An 18,267-nucleotide genomic window follows, 5' to 3' on the forward strand; every position below is an offset into this window, starting at 1 on the left:
TCTTTTGAGACAATTTATGGCCTGTAAAACATTTCCTTTTCAGAAAATCTAATTTGCAGTGTCCAAAGCAATGCCCTGGGGCTCGGGGAGGGGGTGGCTCCTTTATTTTTCTGTTTTTCCCTCTCCCCCAGCCTGCTCGGTCCCTTCCCTTGCTCCAGCCGGGTGGGAGGGGGTTGATCCTGGGGTTGGACCCGGTGCCTGCCTGGGTGCCGTTCCCCAGGGCTGGGACATCGCAGTGGGGTGCTGGGGTGCACAGCATGCCACTGAGCTGCTCCGGGTGCAGGATAAGGCCCCCCATCCTCATCCTCAGCAGGGTGGTGTGACCCCCAGGCTGGGACCCCTCTGGGGACTACGTGACCGCTCATGCCAGCCCAGCCTGGTGCTCAGCATCCCCATGGGCACAGCCACGGGCCAAATCCTGCCGTCCTCAGGCTCCTGTGGAGGGCTGGAGGGGCTCCTCTCCCCCGGCTGGATGCGGGTTCAGGAATTTGGGGTGGCCGTGGCCGCGTTCGGTCCAGGGCAGGGGGTGTGCCCCCCGTGACGGCAGCTGCCGGAGCGAGCCCAGGCAGGGGATGCTGCTGCCTCCTGCATCCCCCGGCCAGGACGTGCGGGGAGCAGCCACCGCAGCCCCCTCCCAAATGTCACCTGGGACCCGAGCCGGGGGTGCTGAGCCTGGTGCGTGGCTCCGAGCCGGCTGCCAAATAAACAGCGTCCGTCCGCGTGGCGCGGAGGGCTGCATCAGCACACAGCGTGTGTTTTGCTCAAATTGCTGCCCCAGCCACAGGCATCTCTGTACCTGGGGGTTCCCAGGGTCAGGGCCCCCCCCATCCCTGCTCCGAGCGTTGGGCAGGGGGAGGCCAGGTCTGGCAGTGGGGTGTCGGGCCTGCGGGGGCCACGGTCCCTTCAGGGTGACAGCGCTGGGTGTCAGCAGCGAGCCGGCCCGCGGCCGCGGCTCCTCCGTTCGCTTCAATAAATGTATTAACCCTCCGGCCGCCTCTCGCCTCCCCGTTTGCTTCATTTCTGCCCCAGAGCAGGGATGGGGGCTGTGGCCGTTGGGTTACCCCCGCGTCCCCCGGCCCCGCTGCGGATCCGGCACTGCCAGGGGTGCAGGATAAGCTGTGACCCCCCCCGACCCCCTCCTGCCCACTGCCAGACCCTGAAGTCTGTGTGTGTGTGGGGGGGGGGAAGGCAGCCACCAGCATCAGACCCCTCCTGTGCTCGCAGCGTGGGTCCCAGCACGGGGGGAGCACCCTGAGGGGCTGGGGGGAGTCTGGGGAAAGATTCTGGTTTAAAGTTTTGAGTTAAAGCATCTCCAGCATCACTCGGCGCCTGAGGCAGCGGCGGGAGCAAGTGGCAAGCAGCATCACCAGGCCTGATACCACACGGGCATCCTGGGTGCCCCCCCCTCGTGCTGGGAGAAAATCACCCTCTCCAGAGACACGTCGGCATCCCCCCTCTGCCATCTGGCCCCACCGCCGTGGTTGTCCCCTTCTGGGGGACCCAGCCTAGATCTAACCCAGCACGTCACCGTGACCCCCAGCTGTGGGCGTGTGGCTGTCCCAGCCCCCCGTGGACCCCCCCAGCCCAGGCACTGGACACCCCGAGGCCTGCACAGGGTCCAGCTGGGTCCTGCCAAGCTCCACCCGGGCCACAGCCCCCATCCTGGTCCCCGTGGGCTCATCCTGTGGCCGGAGCAGCCAAATCCAGGCCTGGCTCACTCCAGCGTTATAAATAGTTGGGATGCGGGGAGGGAGCTCGGCTCCCCGGGACGGGGGGGTCCCAGTGGGTGCTGAGCGGGGTGGGGGGACTTGGTGCTGCTGTTGTGGTGCTGCCCACCCTGGGAGGTGCAATGAGCTGCGCAGAGAACGGCTGGGGGGGGGGGGGGCTGGGGCTGGGGGTTGCGTGCAGCCGGGGGAGGGACAGGGTCTGCGTGTGCGAGCGTGTGCGAGCGTGTGTGTGTGTGTACGAGACATTTATAGATCACGTGTGAAACTTGATCTCCCCGCAGTGGGCTAGGAGGAGAGAAAAAAGATATAAGTATTGTTTTTAAACAGATTTTTTCCTTTGTTTTTCTTCTTTTTTTTTTTTTTTTTTTTTTCCCCTCTCCCCCTGCGAGGGCTGCAGCCGCCTGGCGATAAAAGGCCGGGGCGGCCAGAGGCAGCTCAGAGGGAGGAAATGCCGAAATCGCAGCGTTTCGACCCAACGCCGAGCGCCCGCTGACCCATCCCGGCACAGAGCGGCCTGGGAAGTGCCGGCGCATCCCGGGGGAACCCCCCGCGCCATGCGGGCGCTCAGCCTCGGCCTCGTGGCCCTGACCTGCGCCACGACGGCACTGTGCGCCGCCGGAGCCCAGCGCCGGGCGCTGGAGGGGGGCGGCCGCCGCCGCCGCTACCACCGGGTCCAGCACGGCCACTGCAGCTACACCTTCGTCTTGCCCGAGGCTGACCCGCCGCCCTGCCCTCTTGCCCCCGTCGCCCCCGGCCCTGCCAACGCGCTGCTGCAGCGGGACTCGCCGGCTGGCACCACGCATGTCGGCCACGGGGCTACCCAGCGCCTGCGGCACCTCGAGAGGATCCTGGAGAACAGCACCCAGTGGCTGCTGAAGGTAGGGTGCGAGGGGGGGGGACGGCAGGGTCTGCACTCACTCTGTGGGTGCTGCAGTCTGTCTGCGGGTGCTGCAGCTCACCGGCGCTTGCCGCCGTGGCTGTGTCCCCCCCCTATCCCTGCCGCGGCTTCTCGTGGTCCCTGCCGGGCTGGGACCTGGGGGCTCAGCGCTCCCCGTTCTGGGTCAGGATGTGACCCTGCTGGGAAGCTCTCAGGAAGGGTTTTGGCAGGTGGCAGAGTGAGGGACCGAGGGACAGGGGCCACCAAAACCTCTCCAGCTTTATCGTTTTCCCACTTAAGGGCTTTGCAAAAGTTCCTGATGCTTGGGGAGACTGAGTGGGACCCCGTGGGGGGGACAGGGCAGGCAGCAGGGAGGTGTGGGGCTGTCCCCTGTCCCCTCACCCATCCTAAATGACAAATTCCTCAAAAGCTGGGAAAACACTGAGCCACAGCCCTGCTGAAAGCCAGCCCCAGGGTGTCACAGAGGGACGGAGTCAGTCACCACCTGGCCAGTGGCAGCGACTCGCCATCGCTGAGGGACCTGCTGGGTCTGCTGTGCCCGGACAGCCCGGGGGGCCCTGTGCCAGGTGTCCCTGCCCCCCAGGGGTCCCTGCACCCTGGGGTCCCTGTGCTCTGGGTGCCCAGGCCAGCTCTGAGGGCAGCCTTCGGGTATGGCTGAGCCAGGTGGGGGGCTGGGGTCCCACTGCAGGTGCACAGGGCCCTGCACATCTGGCATCTGTGGGCAGCGATGCCCCACACCACAGCCCCAAGGAGCATGAGGCCATGGGGCACTGGGCAGCAAGTAATGCATCCCATCACATCCCATCCCATCCCATCCCACCCCATCCCACCCCATCCCATCCCACCCCATCCCACCCCAACCCATCCCATCCCATCCCATCACATCCCATCCCTCTCTGTTTAGAGGCAGCTTGCACCTATTTTTTTTCTGTCGTTCCTTGGTTTTCCTAATTTAACCAGAGCTGCCCATGGAGGCTTGTTTTGGTCGGACTCCAGCCCTGAACAAACAAACCGGGGCTCAACAGAGGCCTCGAGTTCGGGGACAGAGTGTAAACAACGTCGCATCCCCGTCTGCTCTGCCCCGGCTCAGGGAGCCCTGCCAAGGCTGCCGGAACTAGCAGCACCCCCCCTTAGCACCCAGCAGGGCTCCCTGAGCCCCCCAACACCCAACATCCCCCAGAAACACCCCCCCACAGCACTGGGGTGCTGGCTCACCCTCCCCATGTGGAGGGATTAATTTTAGTTCAAACACAAATATTTGATGGTGCCGCCAGGTCTGGGGCGGGGGGCTCGGGGCAGGAGGGGGTCCCCAGCGAGGCAGTGGCAGGGTGGCAGCTCTGGGGCACCCGCAGCACCAGGGCTGGTGCTGATCACCCTGGTGTGGGGGTAGGGGTGCAGGCAGGGGGTGGGGGGCTTTCCCCCCACCTCTGGCCCTGGAGACCCCCCCGTCGGTGCTTCGAAATGCTGGGACAGGATGGGGATGGGGACAGGGGAGGAACGAGGCTGCAGGAAGGTGACACAGGATCATCCAGACATGGACAACAGGTCCCTGGCAGTGGGACAGCGGCATGGCCGGGGTCCCTCCTGCTGCCAGGCAGCGTTTTGGGGTCACCCATATCACCACGGTGTGTACCCCCCCCTTGATCACTCTGCCCTTCTTGGTGGGAGCCCTCTGAGCCCAGATGAGCCTCAGCACCCACGGGTTGACCCCGGCTCCTCCGCCCCCTGCACAGAGCCTGTCCCCTTGGGTCCCCTGTGCCATCCGAGGGTGGGGACGCTGTGTCCCCCCAGCCCCAACCACTCCCAGGGAGCTGTGGCTATTTCTCTGGCCACGTTCTACCCTCCCCGTGCCAGCCTGACCTTTTCCGTGGGTATGTGCTGCCCTTGGGCTCGGAGATATGTTTATTTAAAAGAAAAAAAAAAAAAAAGAAAAAGAAGTAAGATTGAGAGGGAGAAAAGGCCTCCCCAAGCCCTGTGAAGCAACAAGATTAACGACGTGGTTAAAGGGAAACTCTCCAGCAATCACTCAGTTTGGGGAAATGTTTTCCAGACGCGTCTCTCCGACCTTTCCCGCTTCCTCCCCACGAGCACGTTCCCGCCAGGGACAATCCCCAGGCAAGTGGGGTGCAGCAGGGCGAGCCGGGGTGCCCAGCCCTGGCACCCCCTTGCCCTCCGCGGGGGCTGCCGGTGGGCTGCTGCCTTCGCCGCTGGGTCTGGGGAGGGGGGAAGAGGCCCGGCTGCTGCCGGCGAGATTTCATCATGCGCAAACAAGTGCAGAGCAGAGCCCCGTGCCCTGGCCCGCGGCCGCCGCGCTCCCGCGCCGAGCATCGCCCGCAGAGCACCGGCCCCCCTGCGCCAGCACCCCCCCGGACAGCGAGGGCAGAGCGGGATCGGTGGGCTGGGGGGGAGCTGGGCAGCCCCCCCGTTCCCTCCCGCTCTCGGGGGGCTGCCCGGTGCGGGGCTGCGTTCCCAGCGTGGGCGGCAGCGCGGCCCCTTCCGCTCCCCGCGGCCCCCGCCGAGGGACCGTGCCCCCGCCGAGGGACCGTGCCCCCGCCGAGGCCGTCGCCCCGGGGAGGGGCCGAATGGGAACCTCATGGCGGGGCGGCCAGAAATAGAAAAGCCTTTGGGAAAGGCGCCTGCCCCGCGGGCTGGGAAAGCGGAAGCCACATCTCAGCTGCGTCCGCAGACGGTTCCTTCCCAGCTCCGAGAGCTTCCCCGTGGTGGGGCAGCACCAGGGGCCGGACACCCACCTTCCCCGGCCCATGGTGGCCCCCCACTCCCCGTGACCTGGGAAACCAGTGGCTGGGGGCTGGCAGGCGGTGACAATGCCGGCAGCAGCCCCCGTTTCCCCCCAGACCTGGGCCCACACAAGCCCGTGCCAGGTCCCAGCGGGCACCGCAGCCCCGGAATCTTGGCAGCCGGTGCCCAAGGGGGCTCCCCCGTGGCAGCGCAGCCCACGAGCAGCTCGCTCCATCCTCCCAATAAGCTTCAAATGGCCCCCAAATGGGTCGTGCCATGGTGAAACACTCCCAGAACGTGCCTTGGGGCTGTGCCAGGCACTGCCAGGCTCGGCCGGGGTGTCCAAATCAGAATCCCAGAGTCATTCAGGTTGGAAAAGCCCCTCGGGATCAGCGAGTCCAACCCTCAGCCCGACTCTACAAAGTTCTCCCCTACCCCACATCCCCCACAGCTCATCCCAACGGCCCTGAAACCCCCCCAGGGATGGGGACTCCCCCTCCCTGGGCAGCCTGTTCCACTCTCGGACCACTCTTGCTGGGAAACATTTTCTCCTCCTGCCCAGCCTGACCCTCCCCTGGGGCAGTTTCCAGCCGTTCCCTCTTGTCCTGTCCCTGATCCCCTGGGAGCAGAGCCCAGCCCCAGCCTCTCTGCAATGTCCTGGCAGGAGCTGCAGAGAGGGATGAGGGCTCCCCTCAGCCTCCTCCTCCTCACACTGAACACTCCCAGCTCCTGCCCTGCCTCCTCACAGGATTGATTCTCCAGCCCTTCCCCAGCCTCGTTGCCCTCCTCTGCCCTCGCTCCAGCCCCTCCAGATCTCTCTGGGATTGAGGTGCCCAAACCTGGACACCACCTCCAGGTTGTTGCAGAGCACAGGGGGACTCACCGCATCCCCGCTATCCCCTCCGCAGCTGGAGAGCTACATCCAGACGAGCATGAAGCCGGAGATGGCTCAGCTGCGGCAGACGGCGGTGCAGAACCAAACCGCCACCATGCTGGAGATCGGCAGCAGCCTCCTCAACCAGAGCGCGGAGCAGAGCCGCAAGCTCACCGACGTGGAGGCGCAGGTGAGGGGCTGGCTGGGGCGCAGAGCACGTGGGGCCACGTGTGTGTCCCCCCCGAGGCCCGCGGTGGGAGACACGGTTGCGCTGCTGCTGAAAGCGGGGTGTTTCCCCGAGGCGCGGCGGCGTGCGGCGGCACCGGGGTTGTGTGCCAGGGAGCTGCGAGCCCGGGGGCACGGGGACGTGGCTGCTCACGCCGACGCTCCCGGGGCAGGTGCTGAACCAGACATCGCGCATCGAGATGCAGCTGCAGGAGAACTCCCTGTCTACCACCAAGCTGGAGAAGCAGCTGCTGCTGCAGACGAACGAGATCCACAAGCTGCAGAACAGGAACAAGTAGGGCCTGGGGCGGCTCGGGGGACCCCCACAGCCCCCGGAGCCTTGGGGGGAGGCTGGTCAATCCCACCCCAGGAGCGTGGCTGCGCTTTGCCGGGGATTGAACTCTTCCAAGGGCTTGGCTGGGAGTCCCTGGGGGTTGCACAGCCCCTTGGGCTTCGGTTTCCCCTCTCGGAGCCCGTTCCAGCGGTGCCTGGTGAGATTTGGCGGGTGCGTCAGGGGACCTGCAGCTGGGGCTGGGTCCGCTCTGCCACCCGTCCCTGCCCAGCACAGCCGCGGCCCCCCCACCCCATCACCGCTGCCTCCCCCTTGCAGCATCCTGGAGGTGCGGGTGCTGGAGATGGAGACAAAGCACCAGGCAGAGCTGGCGGGGGCCCGCTCGGAGAAGGAGAAGCTGCAGCGGCTGGTGAGCCGGCAGAGCGGCACCATCGAGGAGCTGGAGAAGTCGCTGCTGGCCACCAGCGCCAACACCAGCCTGCTCCAACGCCAGCAGCTCCAGCTCCTCGAGTCAGTGCAGAGCCTGGTGCGCCTCGTCTCCCAGGGCAGAGGTGAGCCGGGGCTGCGGGCAGGGTGCAGGCAGCGGGAGAGCTCCTCGCCCTTCCCGAGAGGGTGCCAGGGCGCTGGGCCAGCCCTGTGCTCGGCTCAGGCATGGGTGACTTCGCCCTGAAAACGAGCCCCAGGGGAGGGTCCGTGGCCCGACGCCGTCCCCAGCCACAGCAAATCCCCAGGCTTAGGCTGGCGGCAGCGCCGGTGCAGCGCGGCCGCCTCACCCAGCCCTAGGGAGACGGCGCCGAAGAAAGAAAAATAATCCGTGGGCCCAAAAGCAGCCAAAGGGAGAGGGAAAGAGCAACAAAACCAGGCAGGGCTGTGGGAGTGGCGGGGTTTCTGCCGGCTCAGCCCCCCCTCTGCCGCAGCCCCCCTGCCCAGGCAGGAGCAGCTCTTCCAGGACTGTGCCGAGGTGCGCCGGGCGGGCATCCACGCCAGCGGCGTCTACACCCTCCACATCGCCAACCTCAGCGAGCCCAAAAAGGTGAGCGTGGCCCAGAGAGGGTCCCACCGCAGCCCCCCTGGGGTGCTGCCCGAACCCCAGTGCCACCAGTGCACGCTGGCCCCAGAGCAGAGTGGGTATTGGTGTCCCTCTTGCATGGCACATCCCAACCCCTCTGGCCGGGGCAGTGCCCCCCACCCCATCTGGCCAAGGGGGCTGGGGGGGGGAGCGTGAAGGCAGCAGCTGCCAGGTGAGGGCAGGGCTTGCACAGGCCTTCAGACAGGGGATAAAATTGATTTTAAAGGCCCCCACCACCCATGAGCGCTGTGCCCCTGCCCACGGCTACAGAGGGAGAGACCCCCCCCACCCCAGCCAGGCACTGGGCACAGCGCACGCTCACCAGCCCCTCGGCGAGCTCTGGCACCCATGCAGCACCCATGCTGAGCCACCCAACCCGGGGGGGGGCACACACCTCCCCACACCCCGCTGCCCACCTCGTCGCCCCGCTCTGCAGCCCGTGCCGGCTCTCCCCGCTGCAGGCGTACTGCGACATGGAGACCGACCGCGGGGGCTGGACCGTCATCCAGCTCCGGGTCAACGGCAGCCTCAGCTTCCAGAGGAACTGGAGGGAGTACAAACAGGTCTGCACCCCCCCCGGGGGCAGAGGGGCTACCCTGGGCCCACCCCGCGTTCACCCACCCCATTGCCCCCCCAGGGTTTTGGGGACGCGGCGGGCGAGTACTGGCTGGGTAACGAGGCCGTGCACCTCCTGACGAGCCAGGCACCCTACGCCCTGCGCGTGGAGCTGCGGGACTGGGAGGGCGGCCAAGTCTTCGCCCACTACGGGAAATTCCAGCTGGGGAGCGAGCGGCAGCTTTACAGGTAGGAGAGAGGCACCACGGCGGTGGCCACCCAGCCCTTCCCATCTGCAGCCACCTCTGAGCCCCGCAGGCAGTGGTGGCCAGGGCGAGGGTGGTTCTGGGGGGTGCGGGATCCCACTGGGGTTTCCTAGTGGGGTTACGGCTGAGCAGACCCCCTCCCCAGGTACCGGGGACATCGCCGTGCCACCTGCTCCTCCGTCTCTCCCCGGGGCTCCTCACAAGTGGATTTTTAATGCATGAATTTGCATTAAGGCAGCAGGATTTCCCATCCCAGTGGGGGCACTTGCTGCTTGGGCAAGTGGGGGTGACACAGCAGTGGCCACCAGGCACTTCTGGGGGTGCTGGGCATCGCCGGGCTGCTACACGGGTGTCCAGGGAGAGGTTTTGTGCTCCCGCCGCCGGGTTTGAGAGGACGGTGTGTGCTCCCAGGAGCGTGGGCAGGAGGGGTGGCAGGGAGCTGGGTGCTTTGGTGCTGGGCTGGAGACATGGAGACCCCCTGCACCGAGCCGACCCCCAGCACAGAGGACCCCAGGATCCTCGGGGGGTCCTCCCTGCCCCAGCACAGCATGACCCCCGCACCCTTGGGGACCCCCAGACCAGGCCCTCCAAGCTGTCAGACCCAGGCCAAGCTGGATCTGCGGGGTCTCTACCTGCACCCCCTTGTGCTCATGGCACCCCACGGCCTTCACCCACGCCCCCGAGCAGTGCCGAGGGGTTTTGTGACCCCCCAGCACTGAGGGTGGCCCGGGCACAGGCTCTCGCTGCAGAACTACAGCGGCACGGCGGGGCAGCAGAGCGGCATGGCCCTGCAGGGCACCCGCTTCAGCACCCGCGACGCCGACAACGACAACTGCCTCTGCAAGTGCGCCCAGATGCTGTCGGGAGGTGAGCGGGGAGAGGGAGGGGACACCCAAGCGGCACCCCTGGGTGCTCAGGGTGCCACCTTCCCGCCCCGCTGCCTCCTCGCAGGCTGGTGGTTCGACGCCTGCGGCCTCTCCAACCTCAACGGCATCTACTACCCGGCCCGGCACAACATCCGCAAGCTCAACGGCATCCGCTGGCACCACTTCCAGGGGCCCAGCTACTCCCTGAAGGGCACCCGCATGCTGATACGCCCCAACGCCTTCTAACACCTGCACGGAGGTGGGGGGGGCGCCGGGCAGGGATGTTTTTCCCCCAGTTATATTTTTTTGACTTGTGTTTATCCCATCTCCTGCGAGCCTGGCGCCGTGGCTGTGCCGGGGGGACCCGCGGGCAGTGCTGGGGGGGTCTGGTGCTGCTGGAGCCAGGGATGGGGGGCTGGGGAGGGGCTTTGGCACAAAAATCACACCCCCCGATCCCACCCCAGCTTCTCTCCCATCCTTCAGCGGGGCCTTGGGCTTTTGCACCAGGGTCGGGGGTCCAGGACCCTGCGGGACCCCCTGGACACGCCACCGGGCTCCAAGGCACAGTGGGGGCTTTGTTTTTTCTCTGTTTTGGGGCATTTCAAAGCTCCCCCGGTGCCACTTGCCCATGGGATTAGGGGAGCTGGCGGGGATGGGGGTCCCTGTGAGCGCCAGGGGCCGGTGCCATCCCTTGTCCCCACCCCTGTGCGTGGCCCAAGCCACTGTCCCCACTGCTCCTTGCAGCACCGGGGTGGGCATTTCCAGGCCCTGGGGGGGGTGGGAGGGTGGGAGGAGCAGGGGGAGGTTTTGGGGACCCGGGGGGACCCCCCTGCAGGGGGATGGCTGGGACAGGCAGGATGGAACTGAGGGGTCACAGGGCTGCGGTTTGAGGTGGGTCTGGGGGGCGGGAGGTGGTGGGAAGGGTCCTGGGGGGGCTCTGAGCTGGGGCAGGGGAGGGAGGAGGTGGGGGTGCAGGAGGGGGGAGTGGAGCAACAGGGCCCAGACCCCTCGCTGGTGGTTGCATTGAGATGGCAAACCCACCCTGAGGGCACTTTTAGGCCCAGAAGCCCCCCCCCCCCCCCCCCCGCCCCCGGCCCCGGCCCTGTGAGAGGTTGGGCTGGAGGCGTTTTTATTTTTGTACTAAGAGATATTTATTTTCCAAGCATCGGCGGGTGGGGGTGTCCCTGAACCCCGCTGCCTCGGGACAGGCACCAGTCCACCCACTTCAGCAACTGGGACAGAAGGGTGGGCAGAAGGGCTGTGGGACAGGGCAGGACAGACGGACCCTGGGCATCCCCAGGGGACGCTGAGCCCTGGGCAGCTCAGTGCATGGGTGAGGGCAGGGCTCGGTGACCCCCAGTCACAGCCTGTCCCTGTCACCCTTCCGCAGGTGTCCCTGTCCCCATCTTGTTGTCACTAGAGGTGCCCCACAGCCCTGTGGCAGATCCCCCCAGCACCCTCACCCCTGGGGGACAGGGGTGCCCCGCGGGGTCCCCTGTCCCACCGGTACCCAAGGCCTGGGGACCGGCGGCAGTGGTGGCAGCCCCCAGACACCCCCGTGCCTCCCTCCCCAAAGCGGGTCCCTCTCACCCCGGGCAGTGGTTTGCCAGGGTGGGGGGTGACAGCAGAGACCCCGCAGAGCCAAGGACCGGGGGACACTTTGCTGCCACCTCACGCCAGCCCCCACTGCAGGGGGACAGGGCCAGCACCCCGGATTGGGGGGGGGGGACACAGGGACCCTTTGTCCTCCCCGTCAGGGTGTGGGACCCGCTGGGAGGGTGCTGGCACACGGCGGCTCCTGACGCCCTGCGCTCAGCGCTGTCCCGGGGCGTTTGCTAATTAACAGTGATTAAAGCACGTGACCTAGTTGGCACTTCCAGAAGATGCTCATCAGCGAGGCTGTGCAGAATAATTAAAAAATGGAAAATACAGCGGGGGGGGGGGCACCCGGGAGCCTCACCCCGCTCTCAGCAAGCAGCACTGCAGGCAGCAACGGCCACGGGCCCTGGCACCCCCCAACCCCCCCCGGCCCCCCGTGTCCTGCCAGCGGCACGGCTGCACCTGGGTGGGGGGCTGTGTGCCAGGCAGGGGGGTGGCCCCCACCCCGGGGTGCTGGGCCTGGCTCCCCACACTGGGGTGCTGGTTTGGTTTTATTTTTTCTCCCTCTCCCAGCTGCCTGCAGCTCCTGCCTGCGCATGGGGCACCCATGGGAGACCCCGGCACGGAGGGGTGGGGGCGATGGGCACCCTCCTGGGCTGTCCCTCCTCCCTGAAAAATAACAGACGGGCTCAGCTGTGGCTCCTCACCGAAACCGGAGCCGCCGAGAGGCAGCTGCCAGGGAACGTGATAGCGCAGGGGCCACCCTGCTGTCCCCAGCGGGGACACGCGAGGGGGGGACATGCCCGGGTGGGGGGGGCACGTGTTGCCTCGACACGGCTGTACCAGGATTCCATGAAAGAGGGAAGAGGATGACTCCCACCCCGGCAGTGGCCGTGCAGGACACGCGTGTGCATGTGAACACGTGTGTCCCCACGAGCAGGCCGGCACGTGAACACGTGTGGACACGCGTGCATATGATCGCACACACGAGCGCCCGGGGCTTTGGACGGTCACGCAGCCACGGCAGGTCCCAGCACACCCGTGCCCGGTTGAGGGGGGCTAGTGGCCCCCCCCCATTCCCCTCAGCTCTTTGGCAGTACCAACAAATTTAACGCAAGCCCTGGACACGCCGGGCCGAGGAATCCGGCAGCGCGGGCGGTGCCAGCCCGCCGGCGGGGATCCGGTTCCGCAGAGGGAACCCCGAGGGTGAAGCCTGTCCTGGAGCGGGTGCCCCGGGGTCCCCGTCACTCCCTGGTTCCTGGCTCCTCGGGGAGGCACCCAGCACCCCACGTGCCATCTCTGAGGATCCCCTGGGTGTGCGCTTCCTCCCCACGGATCTGCCAGCCTGGCTCACGGGACAGGTGCCATGGCGGTGTCCTGCCCGCTGCACCCAGACCCGCCTGTGCCCCAGCAGGAGCTGGGCCCATCCTGCACCCCGGGCAGCAGCTCCGGGCGCACACCCACAGTGCTGAGCCTGTGGGGGCTGTTTTGGGGACCCCAAGTGCTGGATGGACACCCCGGTCAGGGGGCCGGGCTGAGCTGCGGGGAAGCGCTGGCTGGGGTGGGATGGGGCAGCACCTTCAGAAATGAAGCCTGCGGCGCTGGGGTGGGTGGCTGGACCTTGTCACCAGGCTGTCACCATCACCACGCACGTGGCGTTTGCCGAGCGGTGCCTGTGCCAGGCCGGCCGCCTCCCTGCACGTGTGGAGCCGTTTGATGCCCCGGCCCCCCCAACCGCGGCTGGAGCTGGGGGAGGCAGCGGCAGGCCGGTGTCCAGGCAGGGTCCCCTGGGCGCAGGCGCTGGTGGCTCTGGTGCCACCTTCCCCAGCAGCTCCCTGCCCGCGCGGGGACACATCAGCATCGCGAGGAGCTGGGGGGACCCCACGGGCTCAGGCAGCACCCGCGGTGCCATGTGAGCCTCCCGGCGATACCGCACGGGCGGTTTTATCTTCAAAGCTCCCCCTGCGCCGACTTTCATCCTCCCCCCTGGGAGGTCTCCGCTATCGGCCCCCCCATCTCACCATCCCGGGGGGAGCCGGGACTCGGGCAAGCTCAGAGGCGCTTTGCCGGGGTAGAGCCAGGAGGCTGCACCGGTGCTGGCTGCAGCCCAGGGGGGAATCCCGCGGCCGGGGCTCTGCCAGGACCTGCCGGACCCACCCGCCGCCGCGCCGTGCCCGCCGGGGCCCGCGCTGGCACGCTGCGGCACGGCCCCCATTGCCCCCGCCGGCGAGCCGCAGGCACCCCAGGGCCCTGCCTCATCCCGGCCTCCAGCACCTCGAGAGACAGCAACACCCACAGCCTCCAAAGCACAGGGATTTAATAAAACCGGCCGCGTTGTTATTATTATTATTATTATTATTATTATAATTATTATTTACAGTTCAAACATCAGGAAAAACAGTAGAAATGAGGGAAAGACCAACAACCATCGTCTTCATAAATACCAGGGCCCACCGGCACCCGGGAGGGGACACTCGCACACAGACACTCGCACACATGCAGCCCTGGGCTGCTCGAAGCGGGGGGGGTCAGGTTTGCCCCCCCCTACTCCATGGAGCACCCAGCCTCTCCCAAACCTTCAGCATTAAGACGGGGGCCACCAGGATCCAGCCCCCAGCCCAGGCAGTGTGACCCCCTCGTCGGAGGCTGCAGGGGGGTGGCTCCTTATCCCGGGCTGTGTCCCTGCTCCGTGCAGGGGGGGATCCAGCCCCTTCCCCTCCCCACACCACCCATGGGTGCTGGCGAGGAGCTGGGCAGGCAGGAGCACCCGGCAGTGCAGGCAGGTGGGCGAGGGGAGGGTGGTGGGGACGGGCCACGCACCCAGGGCCACGTGTCCTTTGCCCTCCCGAGGGGACCCGGCTCTCCGGTGACAGCACGGGGGCCAAAGCCAGCGGGAAGGACGCCCGGGCACTGTGCTGGCGCCCTGCCAGCGGGCAGGGAAGGAAAACAGGGGCTCAGTTCAAGGGTCCTGTCACTGCCAAGACGTCCCCGCTGCGCCCGGGGCACAGCCAGCGCTCCCTTCCCGTCCGGCGTTGCCCACTCACAAGCCACCCAGCCCCGGCACCGCGGCACCGCTACACGTCAGAGACCTGCTGGGGCTCCCGGGCCTGGCGCAGCCCGTAGAGCCACTTGATGACGCGGGCGTTGCGCTCGATGACGGAGATGCCGTAGGGCACGCGCTCGGCTGGTCGCCCCTCCGGCGTGGCGGCGCTGAGCGGCGAGCGGCCGCCGTCCGAGCTGGCCGTGCTCACGCTGTGAAACTTGAGGGACACGATGTCGGAGCTGGCGCGGGCGAAGCGCTCGGCGCCCATGTCCTGAACCTCCTCGGGGTCGAGGCCGCAGTAGTTGAAGAAGCGTTCCAGGTCGGCGGTGGCCCGCGAGAGCCGGTCGCTCAGGTCCGACTTGGAGCGGTGCAGCAGCGGCTGCCGGCGGGCGCCCTCGGGGCGGGCGGGCGAGCTCCGTGCCGGGGCCGCGGGGGACACAGGCACCGATGTCACCTGGCCCCGCGGAGCTCCGCAGGGACGGACGTCCACCCTCCGCACTGTCACGCTGCCGGGGGGCTTGGTGGCAGCGGGGGTCTCCGGCTGTTTGCCAGCACCCTCTGCCCCACCGGCCAGCACCGCCGGCGCCTCCGGCCTCCGCTTGCGCTCCCGGCTCAGAGGGGTCTCCGCCTTGGGGAAGGGGCTGTCGCAGAGGTTGATGAGGTTGTTGAGGATCTCCAGGTCGAGGGAGGTCTTCGGGCCGCCAGCCTCAGCGCGGCGTGGCCCCGGGGGTGCCCTGCGGCTGGGGGTGAGCACGGCCCGGCGCACCCCCGGGGTGAAGAGGGGCTGCTTGAGCAGCGGCGGCTTCACCGGCTCCTGCTTGGTGCTGGCGACCTGCTGGCTCTTCACGTACTTGGCCTTGTCGGCCTCCAGCCTCTCCACCGCGCTGGGTTTGCCGGCGCCCGGCTCGGCGCGGCGGCGGAAATACGCGGGGCCTTTGCGGAGGATGCGGACGGGCATGGCCGAGGTGAAAGGCGCCGTCACCGTCACCCCCTTCATGGCATCGCCGGCTTGCAGAGCCTCGACGGGCATCCTCTGCGCCGGCACCTGGGCACGGGGTGGGCGGCCGCCACGGGCAGCGAGGGGCTCACGGGCCGTCGGCTGCAAAGAGGGGGCGGCGTGAGGGGTGGCGGTGGCTGGTGGGCGCTGGCGGCCTGGCCCCCTGCCCGCGCCCCGGCCCCGCCGGCAGACAAAGGCCGCGCGGTGCCGTGCGGTGCCGCACTGTCTGCGCCGGCTGTGCCGGGCTTCCTATTTGAAGGCAAGGACCACGCCTCCGCTCGCCACCGCGGCCTCCCCGAAACGTCCCCCCGGCCAATCCGCGGAGCAAAACTGCTTCAAACCGCACCGGAGCCAATGGGGCCGGCGGGGAGGACACCCCAGCCCCGGCGAGGGCACCCCGGGGAGTGAGGCCGGAGCGGAGGGGGCAGCTGAGGTCTGGCAGCCCCTGACCGATGCCCTGTCTGCACCCAGGGGTGCCTCCCCCACTCCCAGGGGTGCACCCCCCATGGCCAGGGGTGCGTCACCCACGCTCCAGGGTGCTCTGCCCGCGCCAAGGGGTGCGTTGCCTGTGCCCAGGGGTACGGCCCCCATGCCCAAGGGTGCATCACCTCCCCACTCACCCCCACCCCACCAGGCTGGGGGATTCGGGGCTCCACTCCCTGCCGCTCTCTTGCCTCTAAGCCCCCTCGCAGGCTCCGGGACTGCACCACCACCCCCCCACACCCCCCCACTTGCCAACTGGAACCCTTCGGAAAGCACCGCTGGGGGTTTCCACCCGTGCTTCCCCGGTCGAGGTGTGCCAGGAGCCGCGCTGGGGCCCCGTGCACCCCATGTCCTTGGGTCCCCGCCAACCCCAACAGGCACAGCCACCCACCCCAACGGTCGCGCAGGACCCGCCCACAGCAGGGAGGGGTGGGGGGAGCCCCAAACCAGCCCCGCACCCCTCTGCAGCCCGCGGGGGTGGGCACAGCTTGGGGGAGGGGGGGGGGTGTTTCCCAACACACAAAGGGGCTCAGGCGGTGGTGGGGTGCACGGGGGGACGTGCGGGGTCAGACCCGCCCCCACCTCCCCCTCCCTCCCCGTCGCCCTTCCGAGCTGCTCAGCCCCTGGGGGTCCCAGCTCGGGGCACAGGCGAGCCCCGGGGGGGGAACGGCAAGGCCCCGGCACTCACCGGGTGCAGCGGTGGTGGCCACAGCAGGGGCCAACGTGCCGCGGCCCCGCTCCCTCCCGCGACGCCCCGTCACCGTCACCGTCAGCCGCTCGCGACTTCCTGGGTGCAACCCAGGGCCCGTCCCAGCGCCACCCCAGCACCCACGGCCACGGCCACACCGAGCCACGGCTGCGCCCTCTGCAAGCCCACGTGTGCCGGCGTGTCCCCCCGTACCCCCGCGGGGGTCTGTACCCCAAAGGGGGGGTCCCCATGCAGCAGCCACCCCGGCACATGGCTGCCTGAGGCGCTGCGGGGGGAAAGCTGGCTGTCCCTGTCCCCGTTCCCTGCCGGGGGGGACACACGCTGCCTTCTGACCTGGAAAGTGTCTGCAGGGGGTGGGCCAGGCGTGGGGACAGCTGGGGACCCTCCCAGCACCGGCACAGACCCTACTGCCGCCTCCTCGCGGGGGGATTTCTGCACCCCTCTGCGGGGGTAGGGGGGCAACTTGGGGACAGAGCCAGCAGCGCAGGGCACCGATGTCCTCGCTGGGCAAGGACAGGGACAGGCAGGGCCTCCCCCCCACCCCCCCCACCCCGAGCCGTGCTTACGGCCCCCCCGAGAAGCAGGGTGAGGCTGGGCTGGGCGCTGCACAGCGGCGCGGGCAGAGGCAGCCCCCCAGCCCAGCTGAGACTCGGGGTGGGGGGGACACCCGGCTGCCACCCCCCGGGCCCCGGCACAGGGAGGGCTCCCCAGCTCGGCACAGGGTGCAAACATGCCCCCCCTCGGGCCACGTCGGATGCTGGAGCTCAGCTCAGTGCCAGAGGCTCAGCCCCACGGCCAAGCCGTAGAGGGGGTGGCTGTTGGGGTGCGGGGACAAGGACACGGGGCTCCCCGGCGCAGCCACCTGTGGCCGACGTGGGCCCCCCCATTAAGAACGGCCCAGCCGGGCACAACCTGCTGCTCTGCATTCCTGCGGTGCTGAGCTGCCTGCGCTGGCACGGCCCTGCCGAGCTGGGCTGAGCTGAGCCCCCCCAAAAAACACAGCGACCTTCTTCTGTGCCCCGAGCCCAGCCAGAGCGGGCGGCCCCGAGGCTGACGGCCCCGCTCATGTCGGGCAATGCCCAGCCGTGGCCCCAGCTCCTCTTCCTCGTGGTGTGGGCACCCAGCCGGGCTCACCGGGCACCCCGGGGTCACATCCTGCGCGGCTGTGCCTCCCCGCAGCCCCACACTGCCGGCACAGCACCAGCATCGCCTCCACCACCTACCTGGCTCGGCCCCGCGACCTGGGACCCTCCTCGGCACGGTTCAGCCGCCACGCTGCTTCTCCCGGGGGTGTCCCGGTGTCCCCGTCCCCCCCTTCTCCCGGCGGGATGGCGGCTGGCGGGGCGCTGGAGTAGCTCCGTGCGGCGGCTGCTCCCGCTGAGTCAGCGCCGGGCGAGGACGCTCTCGGAGGCAGCTCAGCACTCACACGGGATTAAAACCACGGGGCATTCCTCCATGCCAGCCTGCGTCACGCAGCGTGACTGCAGCCGGTGACGTCCCGGCGCGGGTGCTGGTTCAGCCCACGGTGCCGGCCGGGCAACGTGGGTGCGCGGCCTGAAGTGCTCACACCGCCAAAGCCAACACGCCTCCGGGTGGTCCCTGCCCGCTGCGGGCACAGGGTGCCGGGGCCCTGCCAGCGCTTCAGGGAGTGGGGAAAATCCCCAGCGCCACCACACAGGCCCTGATTTGGAAAACTCGCCTTGTTCCCCCACGTGCCCGGCCGCCGCCTTCCGCAGTAAATTCCAAAATGCAGCAAAATAACCCCGATAGCACGAAGGGACGTGACATACGGGAGCGGGGTCACCAAGCCCGCAGCCACATGAACCTCCTGGCCTGAACCCAGCCCTGGGGTGACTCTGGGGGCTGCCCCCGCCGTGGGACAAGGCGTCTCCCGTGGCAAGGACCAGCTCTGCGCGGAGGGGCCC

At 68.3% G+C, this 18,267-nt stretch overlaps 2 protein-coding genes across 3 annotated transcripts; one reads left to right on the forward strand and one right to left on the reverse strand.

Annotated features, from left to right (window-relative positions):
• Positions 1 to 1,931: 1,931 nt before the first annotated feature.
• ANGPT4 (angiopoietin 4) lies at positions 1,932 to 11,406 on the forward strand. Of its 2 annotated transcripts, XM_074920075.1 has the most exons (10): positions 1,939 to 2,605; positions 6,273 to 6,428; positions 6,637 to 6,758; positions 7,074 to 7,306; positions 7,673 to 7,788; positions 8,286 to 8,387; positions 8,462 to 8,628; positions 9,382 to 9,512; positions 9,597 to 9,770; positions 10,902 to 11,406. In XM_074920075.1, exons 1-9 carry the CDS (start codon positions 2,282 to 2,284, stop codon positions 9,755 to 9,757), a joined length of 1,512 nt encoding a protein of 503 aa, XP_074776176.1. In that variant the 5' UTR covers positions 1,939 to 2,281; the 3' UTR covers positions 9,758 to 9,770; positions 10,902 to 11,406. The 2 variants fall into 2 exon arrangements, with proteins under 2 accessions (XP_074776177.1, XP_074776176.1); XM_074920076.1 differs by lacking the exons at positions 9,382 to 9,512; positions 9,597 to 9,770; positions 10,902 to 11,406 and adding an exon at positions 8,791 to 9,339 and having other exon boundaries at positions 1,932 to 2,605.
• Positions 11,407 to 13,410: 2,004 nt separating this feature from the next.
• Positions 13,411 to 17,800, reverse strand: FAM110A (family with sequence similarity 110 member A). Its single transcript, XM_074920077.1, has 2 exons — positions 17,566 to 17,800; positions 13,411 to 15,252 (listed from the first exon to the last, which is right to left on the reverse strand). Exon 2 carries the CDS (start codon positions 15,181 to 15,183, stop codon positions 14,185 to 14,187), a length of 999 nt encoding a protein of 332 aa, XP_074776178.1. The 5' UTR covers positions 15,184 to 15,252; positions 17,566 to 17,800; the 3' UTR covers positions 13,411 to 14,184.
• Positions 17,801 to 18,267: the final 467 nt, after the last annotated feature.

The sequence above is a fragment of the Athene noctua genome, chromosome 16 (assembly GCF_965140245.1).
Source record: "Athene noctua chromosome 16, bAthNoc1.hap1.1, whole genome shotgun sequence".
NCBI lineage: Eukaryota > Metazoa > Chordata > Aves > Strigiformes > Strigidae > Athene > Athene noctua.